This window comes from Ceratotherium simum, chromosome 17, assembly GCF_057802395.1.
Source record: "Ceratotherium simum simum isolate JZ-2026a chromosome 17, ASM5780239v1, whole genome shotgun sequence".
In the NCBI taxonomy this organism is placed as follows: domain Eukaryota; kingdom Metazoa; phylum Chordata; class Mammalia; order Perissodactyla; family Rhinocerotidae; genus Ceratotherium; species Ceratotherium simum.
The window spans coordinates 23,808,051-23,827,200 of NC_141916.1; the positions used below are offsets into that span (position 1 = coordinate 23,808,051).

Genomic DNA, 19,150 nt, shown 5'->3' on the forward strand with positions numbered 1-19,150 from the left:
AATTCAGGATTCTTTGGCATTTAAACGGTAGTTGAGGAAATGGAAGAGAGTACCCAGAGAGTTTTGAAAAACTCACACTGAATGGTGTGAGAGACATAACATGATGATGAGGAAGGGAATAAACTCTTATATTTAGGACATGAACAAGGATACTATAGGGCCTAGGACCCAAAGAACAAAACAAAATGAGGTAGAAGAACCTTTTTTCTTTTCCATTTTGAGTAGCTCTGAACATGCTGTGAAGACTGAAGAAGATGCTGTGTGGTGTCTCAAGGGTTTTGTAGCTTTGGGGATGGAAGCTTCTTTGCAAAGAACAGAAGTATGGACAAGGGGATATGTACTAGCTTTAGCAGAGACTTCAAGAACGTGGAAAAGGCCCAGAGGATGCCCAGGGGCAGGGTAGTGGGCAGTGGTAGTAAGTATATGTTGATTTATTCCTGAACCCATAGAAACACTCATAGTACACTCAGAAGTAACTGGGGAGACGTTGAGGGAGGCCTCAGATTCGTCAACCGCCAAGGAAATTTCTGTCCATAGCCTGTAACATAATGGAATTTTTAGTATGATTTTAGGTTTTATTTGGCCCATTGTTCTCACCAGATTGCTTACCTTTGCATTTCTTTGTAGTATAATAGAAACATTTACTGCCTGCCAAAGTTAAACAAGTATTTATAATTGTCACCCTTTTACTAGTCAATTGTGTCAATGCTGAAAACTAACTCACAACAAATACTTATTTTGTACCCACTTCTTGTGGGTAAAGAGTCATTCTGGATGAATACTTTGCAGATTTATATGTGCAGTCACCTGTAATTATTTTTTAAAAATATATGTCAGAAGAAATTTGGGGATTTAATAAATAAATGAATGCAAAATGTTTATATGGATCAAATAAAAATTTTTCCATTTTTGGCAGGGGGCGGTTCTGATGTTATGGAAAGAATATTGCACAAGAAGACTTGGGTTTAATTTTTACCTCTGCTATTTACTAAGCGTGGGAACTTGCGAATCGCTTAATATCTTCGAGCCTCAGTCTCTTCATCTATTAAATGGGAGAATTTGTCTCATGAGGTTGTTGGTGGAGTTTAAATAAGATTTAAGTATGTGAAAATACCTTCCAGAAAAATAAGTCCTTGGTAAAAGTTTATCATAAACTCATGTTTTTTGCATGTATTTATTACTAACAGTGTGTCAGTCAGTTTGTGCAGCGTGAATTTATTTTTGAGACTAAGATATTACACTATTAGTTTATTGGAAACTTGAGGCACCAATACTCATAGAGTCCATATGATGAGATTGTCTTATATTTTAAGCCAATTATAATGAGATCTTTAGCTACTTCAGTAACTAAGTTACCGTGGATTATTTCCAGAACCAAACCGCTTTGCACCAAATTCCTTTCTGGTCTGAATAATATTCTAACCAGTTCTTGGATATAGAGGATGTGTAATTTGTCCTCATTTTCCAAGTTATATGACAAGACTTAAAATGTAACCATGAGAATTCATGTTATTTTTTCTGTAAAATGAGTAGCAGGTTAAAATAGTTGATAATTACATGTGTATGTACTTGTTTATGAATATTAGGGAGAAAATGTCTGCTTAGAATTAAGCAATTCATTTTAAATCAATTGCAAGTGTCTTATGTGAAGCAGCAGTTTATTATCATTTTTTCATTAGATAAATGAAAATTATTAAACAAAAAAAAAAGGCCACCTCCCTTGAAAGGAATTCATTTGAAGTAATATGTGAGGCATCACATGATTAACAATTTTTAAAAATTTAATTGATGGGAAAAGTCTTTTTGCAACTCTAGTAAGTTTAAGGTCAGGTGTAACTTAGAGATAAACTTACAAATATCAGTTCTGTCTTGCCTTCCAAGAAATCCAAGTCAAATGTTCTAGTTCTATTTGTTAAACGTGTTGAAGTCGATTGACAATTGCTTGCTTGAAATGAAACACAACTATTAACATTCCTTTTACAATTCTCTTCCTCTCTTTATTTATTTATTAGCCTTCAAAAAGAAGAGTCAGCTCCAATATAAAATCAGATTATCCTGTGCATCAAGGACATATGAAAAAAGGCTTGGAGATAGGAGATGGAAGTTTGAGCATGGTTAATGGCAGGAAAACAGTATAGCTAGAAATACGTAAGGATTGCACAAATAAAACAAATTTAACTTTGATTCAATGGTCCTGAGATTATGTTTGGGATCTGTTGTGAAAACATGTGATACTGTGAAGAGAAATGAAGTGACGTGGTCAAAGCAACAGACATGGGAGTAAATGTTAGTTTCATTATTAATATCATAAGTAGAAATGGGAGTAAGTTTTCAGGAGGCAACAACAGCCAAGGATTGTGGGAAGCAGTTAGGCACACGTTAAATGAATGTGACAGAGATGAGTGAGAGATTTGAGTTATGTGATGGAAAAGGACTTGGCTTGTTTGGGCAAACGACTATTCCAGGGCAAGAAGAGCCTCATGTATTTGGACACAAGGGACGGGTAGGAAATTGGTGTTGCCCTGATGAACGTGAAGTGTTGGTAAAGAGGCAAGGACATTATGGTTCTAAATTACTTCTCTGATTCATTGGTATGATATAAAAATAGATCCCTGGTGTTTTAATAATACATAAGAATATTTTCGTCTTTACTTTTTATTCCATTTTAAATTTCCTGCAAGTAATTTTTCTTTAGTATGAAGAATATGCTTCTAAACAGATTTTTACATATTGTTCATATCCTTAAATAAGAATGTGATGGTGAAGAAATGGGATTGAAATTGTAGAACATATATGTTTGTTTATACAGAGTTGTTGTGAGGTCATACTTCCTAATCAAAATTAACTATTGATTAAGATTATCAAATTTAGCAGTACAGTTTAGTCAGTGATTTATGTATCAACAAGCAATTGGAAATTGGAGTGGCCCCATATCTTTCATGAAAGCATTGATGTGATGTTTAGATTAATCTAATAACTCTGAATGGACAGCAATTTGGATATTGTAATGACTGAAACCCTGGTTTTCTGGCAAAATAAATATATATTTGTTAAATTGGTTTTTAATATTTAAAAATACTAATCTGCCTTCTTGGAAAGAATGCTATTCAACTCGATGAATTTTCAAATCCAATTTGACAAGGCAATCGTTCAAATGAGCTTGTCTGTTCCTTAGTTTCAAGCAAGCTGGATTCAGCAAAACAGCTACTGGCTAGCCATGAATAAGCACAGACAAAAAATGCAGAAGTAGAGACAGATGGAATCCCCACGGCCAGAGAGGTTAGGGAGACACTGTGGAGATTTTGGGATTTGATCTGGGCCTTGAAGAGTGAATCCAATTTAGATTGGCAGAGAAGAGTAAGCACGGAGAAAGGGCAAGACATGTTTTGGAGTTTTTCTGCAACAGGAGGCTTATATCCAGGATGGTTAGTAGATTAAGCTGCAAAGATAGGGGCCAGATTGTGGAGGAACAGTAGGTTATAGGGAGTGATTCTACTCTAGATTTGCCAACCACTAACTTACAGCAAACATTTGAGAAACTTCTCAACTTCGCACAAGTTCCTTGGCTGTGTAAAGGGGCTAACTCTATCTGTTCTCCCTAGGTCACAGGGTTATTGTGAGAATTAACGTATAATGTATATGAACATGCACTGTTAAAGTCAAAGTGTTATAAAAATGTCAAGTGATAAATCTGTCCAACTGTGAATCTGTACAGCCATGTGTGTGCATGATTACCAATCTGAGCTGGGCGCTATACTCTGCTTGGTAATTGTACTATGCATCCCTTCTCAGTTTCCCCTTATTTCTTACAATGATTATTTCAAATCCTCACCATTCCCTGCAAACCTTTCATTCTACCCATCCTCTTATTCTCAGCAGATAACTTCTTTACCAACCAAAAAGAAGCATATAGTAACTTCCTCATCCTCCTGCTCCTATTACATAAACCACATGCTTCACACCCACCCTTCCTTTCTTCTCCCTAGTCTCAGAGGAATAGCTACCTATCCTCCTAGAAGTAATGGGTCCACCTGAGTACTGAATCTCATCTCTTCCTGTCTTCAGAGGAAATTGTCTGCCTCCGTTATCCCCTCAAATTCAGTTTTCAACTTCTATTTGCTCCTTCCCATCAGCGTTTAAATATGCTCGTTTCTCCCTTAACCCCACATCCCCTTCTAGCTTTTGTGTTATTGCCTCTCTTCCCCTTTATAGCCAGATTTCTTAAAGGTGTGATCTATTCTCACTGTTTCCATTTGTTCATGTCAGACACTCTCCTTAACCCACTCCAATCTAGATTTTTCATCCCATATCCACTCCAAACTGTTCTCAACAAGGTCACTGATAACTCCTCTATTGTGAAATCAGACATCTTTCAGTCTGTGTCTTGCTTGACCTCTGGGCAGCAATTAATTCTATTGATTACTCTCTCCTTCAAACACTTATTTACCTTGTCTTCATGATGCTACACTATATTGATCAGAGATCAGAGTTGCAAACAATAGAATCTACTCTGGCAGTTTAAGCAGAAAAGGAATATATTGAAGGACGTTAAGTGGCTCACAATATATTTGGGAGGACAAGTTTAGATGATATTCAGCCAAGACAACACCCATTATACCTGGGTAATAATGTCACTGCCTCTGCGTCTTGGTGTCAACACCACAACTCACACAAACATTGCACAGTTCTCACTGATGACACCCAGGACCAGTCTCCAGAAGCTACGCCACTGCTATCACCCCTAAGTGCTGAATGTCTTCTCCACCATGCTTGCTAGAAGATTTCACAACCTTGCTTAGTCAGGAAGTTCTCTTCTGAATTGAAGTTTTGCGTACATGCCCCTGATTGGCAGTCCTAGGTTACAGGCCAAATACTAGCTGCTAAGGACACTGAAAATTTGAGCTGTGACTTCTGTCTTGGGGAGATGTGGATTTCCCCAAATATAGAGGATGTGTTGAAAAGGTGATAGTTGACCAAATTTCAGCAGTCGTTTACCTCCAACGCTCTTCTAAATTTCCTGCTACCCCTCTGAGCAACCTTTCTCAGTCTCCTTTCTTTACTTGCCCCTTAAATGCTGAAGTTCTCCAGGGCTCCATCTTAATTTTTTTCTCCTCATTCTGTACCCTGTCCCTGGTTGATGTTGTCTATCACCATGGCTTCAATTACCTTCTCTGTGCTTAGGACTCCCAAATCTTGATCTTCAGCCCTGTTCTCTCTTCTGAGCTCGAGGCCCACATATCTAACTGTCTCTTGGACATTTCTACTTGGATACGTCATAAGCACCTCAAATTCAACATGTCTAAAACCATACTCCTCTTTAACCCAAATGCATTCCTCCAGTTCCCCACAGTACAGATCCACCCAGTTGTTCAGTTAAGAAAGGAGGATGTTGTCCTGGAGAGCTTCCCTCCCTCATCTGCAGGCAACCAGTCAGTCCCACAGTGCAGTCAATTTTAGATCCTATATATATATATATTTGAATCTGGCACACTTCCTCTACATTCAACTAGAATGTACTGTCACAGACACAGGAATCCAAACTGCTAAGTGAGCTTCCTCTTAGCTTCCAGTTTGCTATTCTCTAATCCATCCTCTACCTTGCAGTTAAAAAGATCCTGCTTAGCAACTCAGGTCATCTCATTCCCTTGCGTAACACCCTTCAGAGAAGAAGCACATACGCACCCCCCTATGCATGTTCTTATATGGGTATAGAGCATTTCTGGAAGGTTGCTCGGGAAATTGGTAACAGTGGTTGTCTCAGGGATTAGGAGTGGGAGAACTGAGTGGTTGAGGGTCAGACTTAGTTTTATTGTGCACTCCATTGTATTTTTTAAATTTTATAACATATACACATATTACGTATTAAAAATTGATTTAAAAAACTTCATTAGTTTCTCATTGATCATAGGATAACATCAAACTCTTTCACACGCTTTGCAAGACCTCCACACAAAATAGCTCCTGCTTACTTCATTAGCCACATTGAATGTTCTGCTCGTCTTTGAGTATATCAAATTCTCCCCCTTTCCAGCATTTGCACACAATTCCCTTGTTTGAAATGCTCTCCCCTTTTCCATCTCACCTGGCTAACTCTACCGCTTCTTGAAGCCTATGCTTAGATGTCACATATCCTGGAAGGTTTCCCTGGCCTGCAAGACTAGGCTTGGAGCCCTCAATTTGTTTTCCAGATGGACTCCCACTACACTTTTTTGTTGTTATTTGTCTCTCTTGTCAGAAAGACCAAAGGCTCTGCAAAGACAGGTACTACATCTGTCTTTTTCAAGGCTATGCCATTGGTGTCAAAGTTAGTACCTTGGACAGAGTAGGAATTCAATAAATATTACTTACATGGATAAACTACTCATGCTTTTGTTTCCGCTGCCCCTTAATATTCCAAATTATCTCCTCTTACCCCAAAGGTATTATTTTATGATCCACTCTTAACCCTGTCTCAGATTTTTCCACTACGTGTCTCCAAATGTATATATTTTAAATTCAGGAATCCCAAAGCTAGGAATAATGTATATTCTATTAAGAGTAGCAAGAAAACTGATATAATGCTAGAGCTTTCACTCTTCTTGAAGAATGTGCCATACAATTTACAGTGAATGAATTTAAAAAAATGAATGAAGGAAATTTATGGCTACTATTTTGAGATGTCAAAAAAATCATGTTTTAGTAGCATGTGACAGATACAGTTTTTAATAGATAAAAATTAATATTTGGTAAACAAACTCATTAATGCCACTGACTTTAAAATGATTGCTGGCAATTCCTTTAAATGTTAGCTTATTTGTAGATTACATTTTAATTTATTCTTTACTGATTTCTCACTGAGAGGCTTACTTATACTTGCAAATTTTTTATTTTTTAAAATACTCTTATCTTCCCAAATGTTACTGTCAAATCTCTTTCCGGAATTACATTTCTCAGAACTTAGCCTTTTTCTCAGCTTATGAATTAAGTTATTGATCTCTTTGCCAACTTTGCCAAGCTAGTTTTTCACAGCGGGTGGGCCAAGGCTTTACGGTAATCCATACCGATCTGTATTATTCTTCAGTGTGTGGAGTCCTTGCTGGTGAGCTGCATGAGTTCAAGATTTTATTGGCTAAGCAAGAAGGCATTAGTGTTCATTAACATGCTAATATAGTCCTTTTACAGGGCAAAATTTAGATAAATGCTATAGCCTTAGAAATATACTATGCTTTTAAAAAAATAGCATCAGTGACATACAAGGCATAAGATGGGGGTAGCGGGGTGTGTGCAGAAGCAGAGAGGAGTGGGGGTGTGGTGCCTGAGTGCCCACTGCCTCCAAGGTTAGTCTGGAGACCAGTCTATAGGCCAAAAGGAATATTAATTTGGGATCTGGGGTCTGGAAACAGTGTTCTCATTATGATCGCCACTCATTAACCATGGCCACTTGTGCTAGAGGGATCTTCCGAAAACACAGATCTGATTCAATTAATCCTCTCCTAAAACCTTTCACATTTCGTATGGGATGAAGTCTAAATTTTTTAATGTGGTTCACAAAAGTTGCATGATCTGATGCCTGCCACCTCTTTAATTTGTTTTCCATTTCTTCAGTTGTAAATGACTGGGGTTAGGTTAGATGACTTCTAAAGTTCCTCTCAGGTCTAAAAATCTATGATTCTGAATGATTACTAAGCTGGCCTCAGCTTTCAGATAAGATAAAAGGGAATTTATAAATTTATAAATTCATGTCTCTAAAATAGATCAGCTTGAATTTTATGGGGCAAGAGAAGTTGTTAAAGTATAAGAAACATAGTTTACTTCTGCTTTGTAAGCTTCGTGCCTTATGATTGTGTATCCTACAAAATCCTGGAGCATCAGATGCTCCGCTGTGACCATATAGATCATGTTCTCTTTGTTAGAATTGTAGAGTTTGAGGGCTGGTAATGACTTGGAAAACTCTAGCCTTTGTTTTTATAGCTGATGAAATTAAGGTCCTGAGAGATGAAATGCCTGTCAGGTTTATAATACAGCAAGACTAGAATCTAGGCTTCTTTATTCTCACCCCAGTGTTCTTCCACTATACAGGGCTATTTCGCCACGATGGCTTGTGTTCACTGTTTATACAAAAAGTCCATTCCATGTCTAAGTAAATGCCGGGAAGTGTACTGGGAGGACAAAGGATTCACTCTGCCAATTTGAGCTCCAGGTCAGACCAGTGTGAATGAGGATTCTTATCCTTTCTCCTTCCAGATGAAAGGCCATGAAAAGATTCATTGATTCATTCAGCAGATATTTGGTGAAGGCCAGCCGTTGTTCTAGAACAAATAAGATTCATTGTCCCAAATCTTATATTCCAATAGAAATAGGCAACAGACGTATTAACCAACAACTTAATAGGATACTTTCAGACCCTGATAAATAATATGGAGAAACTGTGGCTGGGAGGTTACTTTAGATTTAGTAACCACCTGAGACTCAGACTTTTATTAATTTTGTGAATGTTCTCCTCACCTCAATTGCACTTCTCTTATCAACTCTGTAATTGTACTATCTTACCAACTCTTGTGAGATTTATTTTTCTGTTTCTCCCCCACCCCCTCCTTCCACATGGTTTAATGTTTTCATATCACAGCAAGGAAGGTGCCTTCCTCTGTTTGTTGGACATTTAAGTGCATTCACATTATATCTCATATCTCCTGTGTTTCCATTTTTTTCCTCACACAAACTCCAATCAAATGGAATATTCATTGTTCCTCAATGTTTCTTATTTTTGCTGCCTATGCCAATACCCTAGACTTGAATCTCTACAGCATTCCTGCTTGTCTTTGAACATCTCTATTTGACAGGAAACTCTCTTCTCTGGCAGCCCTCTCCGACTTTGTGCAAGTCTGTCACTTTAAGCCTACTTCTTCAAAATCCACCTCAAGCCCTGCCACACGTCAGATTTTACTGGGTTGCTTCTGCCCCTAGTCATCAATCTGTTCTTTGAATACTAGTCCCTGTAGTGTGTGCTTGCCTGCCTGCCTTCCCGCCTTCCTTCCTTCCCTCCCTCCCTCTCTCCCTCCCTCCTTCCTTCCTTCTTTCCTTCCTTCCTTCCTTTCTGCCTGCCTTCCTGCCTCCCTTTCTTCTTTCCTTCCTTTTCTCTCTCTCTCTTTCTTCACTCTCCATATAAGACCTCATGTTGTTATCATGTAAGTTATGTCCTGGCATCTTAATTTCATTATCAGCTCCTCAAGTTGGAGAAGGGAAGAATTATAAAATTATCTATATCACCAAATATAAATTCCCAAATGTGTTCTGCATTAATAGGTACTTAGAACAAACAATCACTGTGTTTAAAAAAGTTGGCTGATGGTTGAAAGGGGCGAAGGGGCACATATGTATGGTGATGGACAATAATTAGACTTCTGGGGGTGAGCACGATGAATTCTATCCAGAAACTGATATACAGTAAGGTGGACCCGAAATTACACAATGTTGTAAACCATTATGATCTCAATAAAATTACTGGTGGAAAAAAAAGTTGGTTGCTCCCTATTTAACACACGTTGTATATGTTTCTGTTTTGTAGTGTGCATCACTTCATAACATTATCATTTAAGTGCTATTTCTCCAGCTAGAATTGTTCTTTGTGATCTAATGCAGCACTTGGACATAGTGCATGTCCATTATATACTTGTTGAATAAATGAATGAAGATTTTTTTTTTTTGGTGAGGAAGATTAGCCCTGAACTAACATCTATTGCCAATCTTCCTCTTTCTGCTGAGGAAGATTGGCCCTGAGCTAACATCTGTGCCCATCATCCTTTATTTTTCGTATGTGGGACGCCTCCACAGCATGGCTTGATGAACAGTGTGTAGGTCCACGCCCAAAATCTGAATCCACGATCCCTGGGCCGCTGAAGCAGAGCACGTGAACTTAGCCACTATGCCACCAGGCCGGCCCCTTGATCCATTTCTCTTAATAATACAAATGAGGGGAATGCTACTTTGTGGATTCATCACAAGGATTTGAGAAAGTAGACTTCTGGAAAAGAAATACTTTTTCTGGCCAATGCCTTAAGGCCTTTAATAAAGAGTATTACATAATGATAAAATATCTGTAAAATACTTTATGTTCCATGTAGAGAGGTGCTATGAAATGGGGACAGTTTTACTGTCAAAATTCACATTCTTCCCAATTAGTTCTTGTGCCTATTCTGGCTTAGCATCTGTAAGTTTTTACACTCAGAACTTGTGTGAATTACTATGGAAGTTCCTCAATATGATATCTTATTTTACTGTTTTACAACTTCTCATTTATATCAGGTCTCCACATTGTAATTTCATTTCTGTTCAGACACTTACTGGGATAGCTATATCTCTTCTTGTATCTCTAATAAACTACCTGTGATTGGTTTCATATCTTTAAGTGAAGTTATTCAAGTTCTGGTATATATTGGACACTTTATTTACCTCTTGCAGGGTTTCCCCAAGGTACAGAACAGTCGGTGAATCAAAAAATGATATATGGTAGGCTTAGTAATTGAAGCTTCCAAGACTCTAAGGCAGCCCAATCTTTGCATTTTGATTCATTTTATCAAACATAGGTAGATGAATGCACTGAAAGTTTCCAAATATATTTAAAATTATGCAAGACATCTTTGAAACTGCAGCAAGAGCTGTTGGGAAAAAACTCTTATGGTTTCTGTCATTTGAACGTCTCACATTCCTGTTAGAGATGTTTTGAATGCTTTTTTAAAAATGCTTTTCAATTAGTAAATATTGCCCTCTCCCCACCAAAGAAAATTTTAGAGAACTCCAGAATATTGGCCACTGTTGACCTCTTTGCCCTACTTATTCTTCACAGACATTGATGAGTGTGCTGAAGGGCGCCATTACTGCAGAGAGAATACAATGTGTGTCAACACCCCAGGTTCTTTCATGTGCGTCTGCAGAACTGGATACATCAGAATTGATGACTATTCGTGTACAGGTAAACAGTAGCTATTTATGAAATAAAATCTTTCTATGCCTTAAATTTACTTTTAAAGGTTTGTTATAACTCTAATTTTTGGATGAGTATGCTATAAATGCTCCCTTCCAACAAAACAAGTCATAAGCTAAAGCAGATGGTTTTTGATTCAGTAGTTAGTTCTGAATGTGTTCTAAGGAAAGGAATTCCTGCTTGCTCTGGGTAAGTTTTATACTCCCTGTTAGGAATGTAAAGAAAAACTAAAGAACCAAATCAAACTTGCTTATCCCTTCTGAAAATTCATCATAGATGTTCTAATTTAAAGAAGAATCTAAGAGCAATACACATTACTTTATAGTCAAGAGCTTTGATCAATAAAAGAAGGCTTTTTTGCTTTTATAACCCTGTAGCTTTGGCATAGAAATTATGTATGCTGCAGAGTAATTACCTTCCATAGTTGGTAGAATTGCAGTTTTTTCCTTTCAGTTTCAGATATTTTGAGTTACATTTTCCCCATGATCATAAAATTTTGGAGACAGAAGAATTCTTAAAGGTAATCTAGTCTAATCTCCTAACTTTCACAAATGGGGAAACTGAGGCTCAGAGAGATTAATTGTCTTACTCATGGTCATACAGTTAGTGAGAGGCAAACATGGGCCAGAAGACAAGCCTCCTTATTCTTAGCTCTTATATTATTCACCATTTAATTTGCAACCATACAAAAATAAATAAGGGGAAAAGATTCATATTTTATGTAGAAATACATTATTCAATTTATAATGTGCAGTAATTAAACTGCATTTCTTATAGATTGTTTCAGTTCATTACCTTCAACTTTAAGAGAAATTTTTCCCCTACAGATCTTATAATAATAATCCTAAATCAGAAATCAGTAGGAGAAATATAAATCACATTTTCTGGACCTCTGACTATTATACAGTGACACTAATGACGAAGTTGCACCATTTGCACAAATGATGCAGCAGTTTAATATAATCTTCCTTCCAGTGAGGGTGTTATTTTTTCCCCCTAATTAATGCTTCATAATCTCTGTCCTTCTCACATCCTTTCTTTTTCTCACAAAGGAAAGCATGATATACCTAAAAGGAGAGAAAAAGAAAGGAAGGGAGGGAAGGATGGAGGGAATAAGGAAGGATGAAAGGAAGAAAAGGGAGTGAGGGAGGGATAGAGGGATGATGGAAGGAAGGAAGGAAGGAAAGGAAGAAAGAAAAAACAAAGGAAAGGGAAGGGAATGGATGGAAAGGGGTTCAGTTCACAAGAACCAAGATGTTAGAAGCCCATTCTTCAGTATCTCTGATTGCAAAAATAATTTTTATGCATAACAAAGTTTATTGATTAGTTATCTGGATTAATGCTTTCTTGGTTCACTCACATAAGCGTTAATTAAATTGGGCAAATCTTTCTGAGTCTTACTGGATATCTCCTCTTGGAACTGGTCTTGTGTAATGGAGAAAGAATAAAATATCTCTAGAAACAAAGATGGAATCAAGAGTTTCGGATTTATCAAAGGACAAAGATGTTCTGAGTGAAGAGGCATTCATTTCAGATCATCCTAATATGTCTCTCTGCTCTGATGATTACAACTAAAAAAGGAGGTTTATTTTTTGTGTATGTTGATGAGCCTGTAATCTTCCCACTGTTGTGCAGTTCGTTAGAGAGGGAACAGGAGAATGGGAAGGGTGGACCAGTAGAATGGATGGGAAATGGTCTTGCCCAGCTTAGGAAGTAAATTGATCCTTTAGCGCAGTGGATGGCAAATGGGGGTGATTTTGCCTTTCCACCTGCCAGAGGCTATTTGAAAATGTCTGGAGACATTTTTGGTTGTCACAACTGTGGGAGGGAGGGTATTGCTACTGGCTTCTGGTGGGTAGAGGCCAGAGATGCTGCTCAACATCCTATAATATTATTATTAGGCTAGCTATCCTCTTGAGGAAATGTCTTAGTTTTCTGAGACCCTTTCACCTGAGCGCTTTTCTCTGGTTACTTTCCAACTGAGTCATTAATCTTCATCCTGCATAGGATATCCAGTATGAGACAGCCCCCCTTATAACAAGGAATTATATGATTCAAAATGTCCATAAAGCCAAAGGTGAGAAATTTTGCTTTAGGATCACCCAATCAAAATTGTGAGACGTACACTTTCTTTTTATCTTTCCCTCTTCCTCTTCAAGTTTCTTTGAGGCCCCATATAGTGATGCCTTCTCTTGCTTCTCATGGTACCCAGTGTCCTTTTATTGGCTTTTGGCCATAAAAGGGACCCCTTCTCAGTAGGGCCCACTCTCCCCCAAGTTCTTCCCTCTCCTTTCTCTTATCAAACCCCTGTTCTTACCTTAACCTAGGAGAATGATTCTCCAAAGGTAAAATTGCAGGCCTCAGCAGAGGCGGCAGAGGGGACTTCTTAGGGCCTCTCAACTTACACTCTCCTGATGCCTGCTCAATATGCTTTCTACTGATCCTGACTGCTTCTGTTCTTCCAGGACCTTCTGATGCTGGCTTTAATCCAGGTCACACATCACAGCAGGTCCATAAAATGTCTAAGCACAGGGAATTCTATTAGATACTTGATTTCTGTTGTTAAACAAAGAGCCTCCTTTGGTGTTCCCCAAGGAGTTTCATTTCTGAAAGTACTTAAGTTTTTATATCATTGAATCCTCCTAGTGCTTACATTTTATGATCTCATTGTTGTAGTCACTTCTTTTTCTCTAACATGTCAATACTGATTTTTTTTTTTAATCATCACTGTCATCCTGTTTGTCAGGCTTGTTTAGTTTGGTGATTATGGAGAAAGAGTAGTGAATTTTATGATGATATTAAGTTCTCTTCACTTTTCTTTATTACTGTTGGTTTCCTAGCATTTAAAAGAGTCTGGGAGGCTACTGTCATGCACAAAACGTTAAAGAGAAAGGTTTACTACTAGGCAACCAAAGCCAAGATTTTAAGTCAATTGTAGCCCATGCATGCCCCTGCCTCAAATAGCTGCCTTGTGTGTGTTTCTTTAAAGTTCCCTTTCAAGCAATGTAATTTGCCTAAAGTGTTTAAAGAGATGATATTTTGGAAAGGCGGCTGTAACATTATTCTTTTTTATTCTGCATTCTTCAAAAAAGAATTTAAATTGAAGCTGGTAATTTATTGTATGGATTAAAAATAACTTTTTTTATCAGCTGTTTAAAAATAGTTCTCGATGGATCTATCAAAATCACAAGTACAGAACAGGACAGATAATTCAGTGTGTGTGCGCGCGCGCGCACGTGCGCCATGATAATTACTGGTGTATACATAGTAAAGGAAGTAAGAAAATGAGGGCAATGGCAGAGAGGGGGCCACAAAAATCACAGATCAGAGAGAACAACAATAACAAACAGGGAGTGAAAACATATATATCACCGTTCACAAAAAAATTCTAAATAACAAGGTTATTTTAGTTGTCAAATGCCTTGGCACTTTAGTAGCCTATCACAGAAGAAATCTTTAATAAATGTTAGCTACTACTCTTGTTGTTGTTCCTATTATGATCAGACTAGCTCTCCTCTTGAGTAAATGTCTTATTTCCTTGGGACTCTTTCAACTGGGCACTTTTCTATGGTTACTTTTCAACTGAGTCATCTTTTGTAAAGTAGGTAGCTTTGCTGGAGCAATGGATTCAGCATGTTATTGTTTATTCAACTCTGCTTACTATGTACCTCTGAATAGGGGCTTAAAAAAAGAAAGAGACGCTTGGTGTAACTGAATAACACTTTCTCTGGAAGTTAGAAAAATGCCTTCCGTAGGAGGATTTGTTGTACTTCCTAGGATGGGGGAGGTTCCTCTTATTCTGGTAATTGAGTGTTAGATTGGGGTGCCCTGGAGTTAGATGCATGCGTCCAGGGCCCTACTGTGGATACTCATCTGCCCGGAGTCGAGAATATGACCCCTGAAGAATTAGTGAGTCTGCTCAGTTCTCAGGCAGGGCAGAGTTTATGAGCCCGACTGCTTGTATGTGGATTTCTTTTCTAAAGAATCACAATCAGCAATCAGACAATCCTACCATCTGGCCACTAGTTGCCATGACTGTTGGGAAAGACTGTTGCATTTTTATGAACGACCACTCTGAATTTTTTTTTCCTGGAATCAGCATTGCAAAATATAATAAAATTGTGACATATTTCATAAAACATGAAAATCAGACAACTTTAGGCTTTAAAATTTAAAATATGGCCCCTAACACTAATGATGCCTCATTCATCTCACTATATATTATTACACTGTGTTGTTATTATTGAGTAATTTGAAAATATAAACATAACCACAAAAGCAAATTAAAAAACCAAGCCCCAGGACTCAGTTAATAATGAAAAGGTATTTTTAAATAAACATAATCAAGAAAGCATCTCTAACTAGAAGGATGTGCAACTATGACATACAACTATCTACTGGGACTTTGGGGAAAAAAAACGAGGAGGATTGGCAATAGATGTTAGCTCAGAGCCAGTCTTCCTCAGCAAAAAGAGGAGGATTAGCATGGATGTTAGCTCAGGGCTGATCTTCCTCACAAAAAAAATAAAAAAATAAAAACAAGAAAGCATCTCTAGAAGAATGTGTACTGTGGTTACCAGGAAAGGGTTAATGTTTAGAAAACTTCATGCCACGTTTAGAAAACTCACAGAGAACAGAAGTGAGCCGTGTCTGCGCAGTTAGTGAGGAGGCCAAGGCAATGTGCTTATCTCTTTTCTGAAACACATATGTGCACGCATACAATTAGCAGTCAGCCCAAAATGGAACAGGCTCAAAGGCTCCGGAGCCGAACTGCCTTTTTAAAGATGAAAAGCTTAGAAAGGAGTCTGTGCTATCTGAATCTGTCAGTGAGTGGGGAAAGCATACCAGCTTCAATGTAGCAGTTTCCAGGCTTGTTAGAGCCTTTATGCAGCATCTCAGCGCAGCCATCATATCCATGTATCACCTCCAGCCCTGCCGTGGTTTGATCGTCAGAGCACCTACTGGTGTGTGTCCACACAAGCCTGCCTCTGTGCCAGCTCTCCTGAGCACTGAGATGATGGGAGCCGCCTCATTAGCCACTCTCACCTGCTTTGACTTGGTTAGTCAGTAAACTCTAATTCACCTTTGTCCCAAATGGATATATTATTTGAGTTTTATTTTGGGGTTTTTATGAAAAGCATAGAGCTGAAAACTCATATAGAGGAATAAAAAGATTATACATGCCAGGAGTGTAATAATAGTGGTGTCTTGGCAACAGACACCTGTGGAGGACGGGATTATTGAAGTTGAAACTCTACAGATGCCTTTCATTTCCTTCCTTGATTGTTGGCTCTGACGTGTTAGTCGGAAAGAAAGTTTGACCGTCCTTGCGCCTCCTTACCGTTTGAATGCTCCATGGAACAGAGTTCATCTTCCTGTTCTGCTGCTGATCTAATACTGCAGTGGGTGTGGAACCCCCTGGGGACATCACATTCTCTTGATGATCTCCTTTCCTCCTCATCCCAGCGTATCACATCCAGGTCGTGGGTTTGGGCTCTGAGGGTAAGTTTCTTCTCTCAAATCAGGACCTTGTCTCTCCTGTGTGCTTCTGCTGGGGCAACAAGCCACACTGACTGCTTGGATAGTGCTTTTACTGTCTGTCTGGTGCCGCCTATTTTCGTGATTTGTACTTTCTTCCTATAACTTCTGATGCCATATAAGAGGCTTCCTTTTGCTTAAAGTTCTTTTATCAAAGGGTAGAACATTGTATTAGTTATCTACTGCTGCATAACAAATAACCCCCAAACTTAGCAGCTTACAACAACACACATTTATTGTCTCACAGTGTCTGTGGGTCAGGAATCTGGGCATGGCATAGCTGGGGCCTCTGCTTCAGGGTCTCTCAATCAAGATGTCTGCCAGAGCTGGGGAAGGATTGGTTTCCAAGCTCACCTATGTGGTTGTTGGTGGATTCAGATCCTCACTGGCTATTGACTGTAGGTTGCCCTCAACTCCTTGCCATGTGGCCTTTCCAACATGGCAGCTTGCTTCATCAAAACCAGTAAGACAGAGCCTGCTAGCAGGATGGAAATCACCACCTTTTGTAACCTAGCCACAGAAGTGACCTCCTATTACTACCTCTGCTGTAGTCTCTTGGTTGGAAGCAAATCACTAGGTCCAGCCCATACTAAAGGGAGGGGATTACACAAAGGCATGAATATCAAGAGGTGGAGATCACTGGGGACCATTTGAAGGCTGCCTACTACAGACATTGAATATTACACATAGTTAACTAACTCCCTTCAGTTAAGTACTGATTAAGAGCACCAGGTTGAAGAATAAGAGTAAAGACAGAGTAGTAAAAATACGTTGTGTAAGAACTGTGTGTGAGTGATTGTGAAAAACTCATGAGATGTCACATATTTCTTTCACTTATCTTTACACCAGAGCTTTGATATGGGTACATGGTAGGGTTATTGTCCAATTTAATAGACGGAGATAGTGTAAATGAATCATTACAGTCATTGTGGTACATCCTGTAACAAAGAAATGTGCAGAGAGTTGTGGCGAGCCCAGAAGAGGCAGTGAGTAATCTGGCTTAAGCCTGGGTATGGGCATATATCACCAAGTGACATTTAAATTGAGGTTTTTAAGAATGAACAAACATTTCAGGAGAGGAAGAAGTGAGAGAAGACATTTCAGGAAAAAGGAAAAGTAGGGACAAAAGTATAGGTTGTTATATAATAGCAAGTTTAATGTGAATGCAATTGTAAGAGATAAAGCCAGAAAATCCCGTGGAAAATTCTAAGACACATTTTATAGTTTCTGAAACATTTCAGTCAGTCTGTGCATGTTCTAATTGAGATGTGCACATTGAAGTGTCAATGCTATATTTTGTTTTTGTTTTATATTATTTTTCTTTTTTGCTGAAAAGTTGTTTATTAAATTGATGATACTTCTAACAATCAGTGCAGACCTAGAATCAAGATGATATTTCATTTCAAAGAAGACAGAATGCTTTGTCGGTATTCTTGGAACTCTGTAAAAGCAAATTTTCAGTGTGGCCCAATGAGAACTTATTTTAGAATTTTTCTAGAATGAAATCGTAACCATTACCTGAGGCATTTTTATGCAACAGATTTGCATATACATATTCATTAAATGTTATGAAATACAACAACAGCAAAAAACAAAAACGAGACAGGAAATGGCTAAGAGGTCAATAGAACCTCTCTCTTTGGTTTGTCCAAATCAAATCATAATCTTCTCCCTGGTCCCCTCTTCTCCATGAACATATTGTGGTATTTTAGCTCGTGGGTAATAGCTCATTCAGGCTTCTTAGATTTGAATCTTTGTTCTGCTGTTGACTAGCTGTGATCTTGAGCAATTTACCTAACCTTTTAGCCTCAGTTTTTCTCATATTTAAAATGGAAAGATATTATATACCTTATATGTTGTTTGTAGAATTAAATGAGATGAAGCATGCAAAGTAAATAGAGTGACAGCTGGAACATAGTAAGCACTTAATAAGTAATAGTTGTTGTTATTGTTGCCCTCTGCGGTAGGTAGAATAATGGCCCTCCAAAGATGTCCACATCCTAATCCCCAGAACCTGTGAATATGTTAATTTACATGGCAAAAGTAATGTAGATAAGTAATTTGCAGATCTGATTAAGGTTAGAGACCTTAAAATGAGGATATTATCCTGGATCATTCAGGTGGGCTTAATCAAATCACATGAGTCCTTAGAAGAGAAGGACCTTTCACAACTGTTGTGAGAGAGAGATGTGACTAGGGAAGAATGGTCAGAGAGATGCAACATTCCTGGTTTTGAAGATGGAGAGAAGGCCATGAGCTGAAATAGCTTCTAGAAGAACAGCTTCTAGAAGCTGGAAAAGGCAAAACAGAGCCTTCAGAAAGGAATGCACTGCTGTGGACATCTTGATTTTAGCCTGGTAGACCTATGTTGGACTTCTGACCCGTAGAACTATAAGATAATGAATTTATGTTGTTTCAAGCCATTGAGTTTAATTTGTTATGGCAACAATAGAAGACTAATACACTATTAGTATAGCTAACACTGTTGAATTGTCCAAAACTATATTTAAAAATGATTTTCAGTTTCCATCTCTTTTCTAATTGTTGAGGCGCAACAATTCAATTATAATAATTCTAGAGCAAGTCTAGTGTTTGTGGGGAGAGTTAGAGGGATAGTCTGTTAAGAAGAGGGGGCATCCAGTTCATATTTAT

At 38.2% G+C, this 19,150-nt stretch overlaps 1 protein-coding gene across 4 annotated transcripts in view; it reads left to right on the forward strand.

Annotated features, from left to right (window-relative positions):
* NELL2 (neural EGFL like 2) overlaps nucleotides 1–19,150 on the forward strand; it is a 352,025-nt gene that overhangs the window by 206,126 nt on the left and 126,749 nt on the right. For all 4 annotated transcript variants that reach the window (XM_087442529.1, XM_087442528.1, XM_004428919.3 and 1 more), the window contains exon 14: nucleotides 10,823–10,948. In XM_087442529.1, coding sequence (XP_087298655.1) covers nucleotides 10,823–10,948 — 126 coding nt within the window. The remainder of the gene's footprint in view (nucleotides 1–10,822; nucleotides 10,949–19,150) is intronic.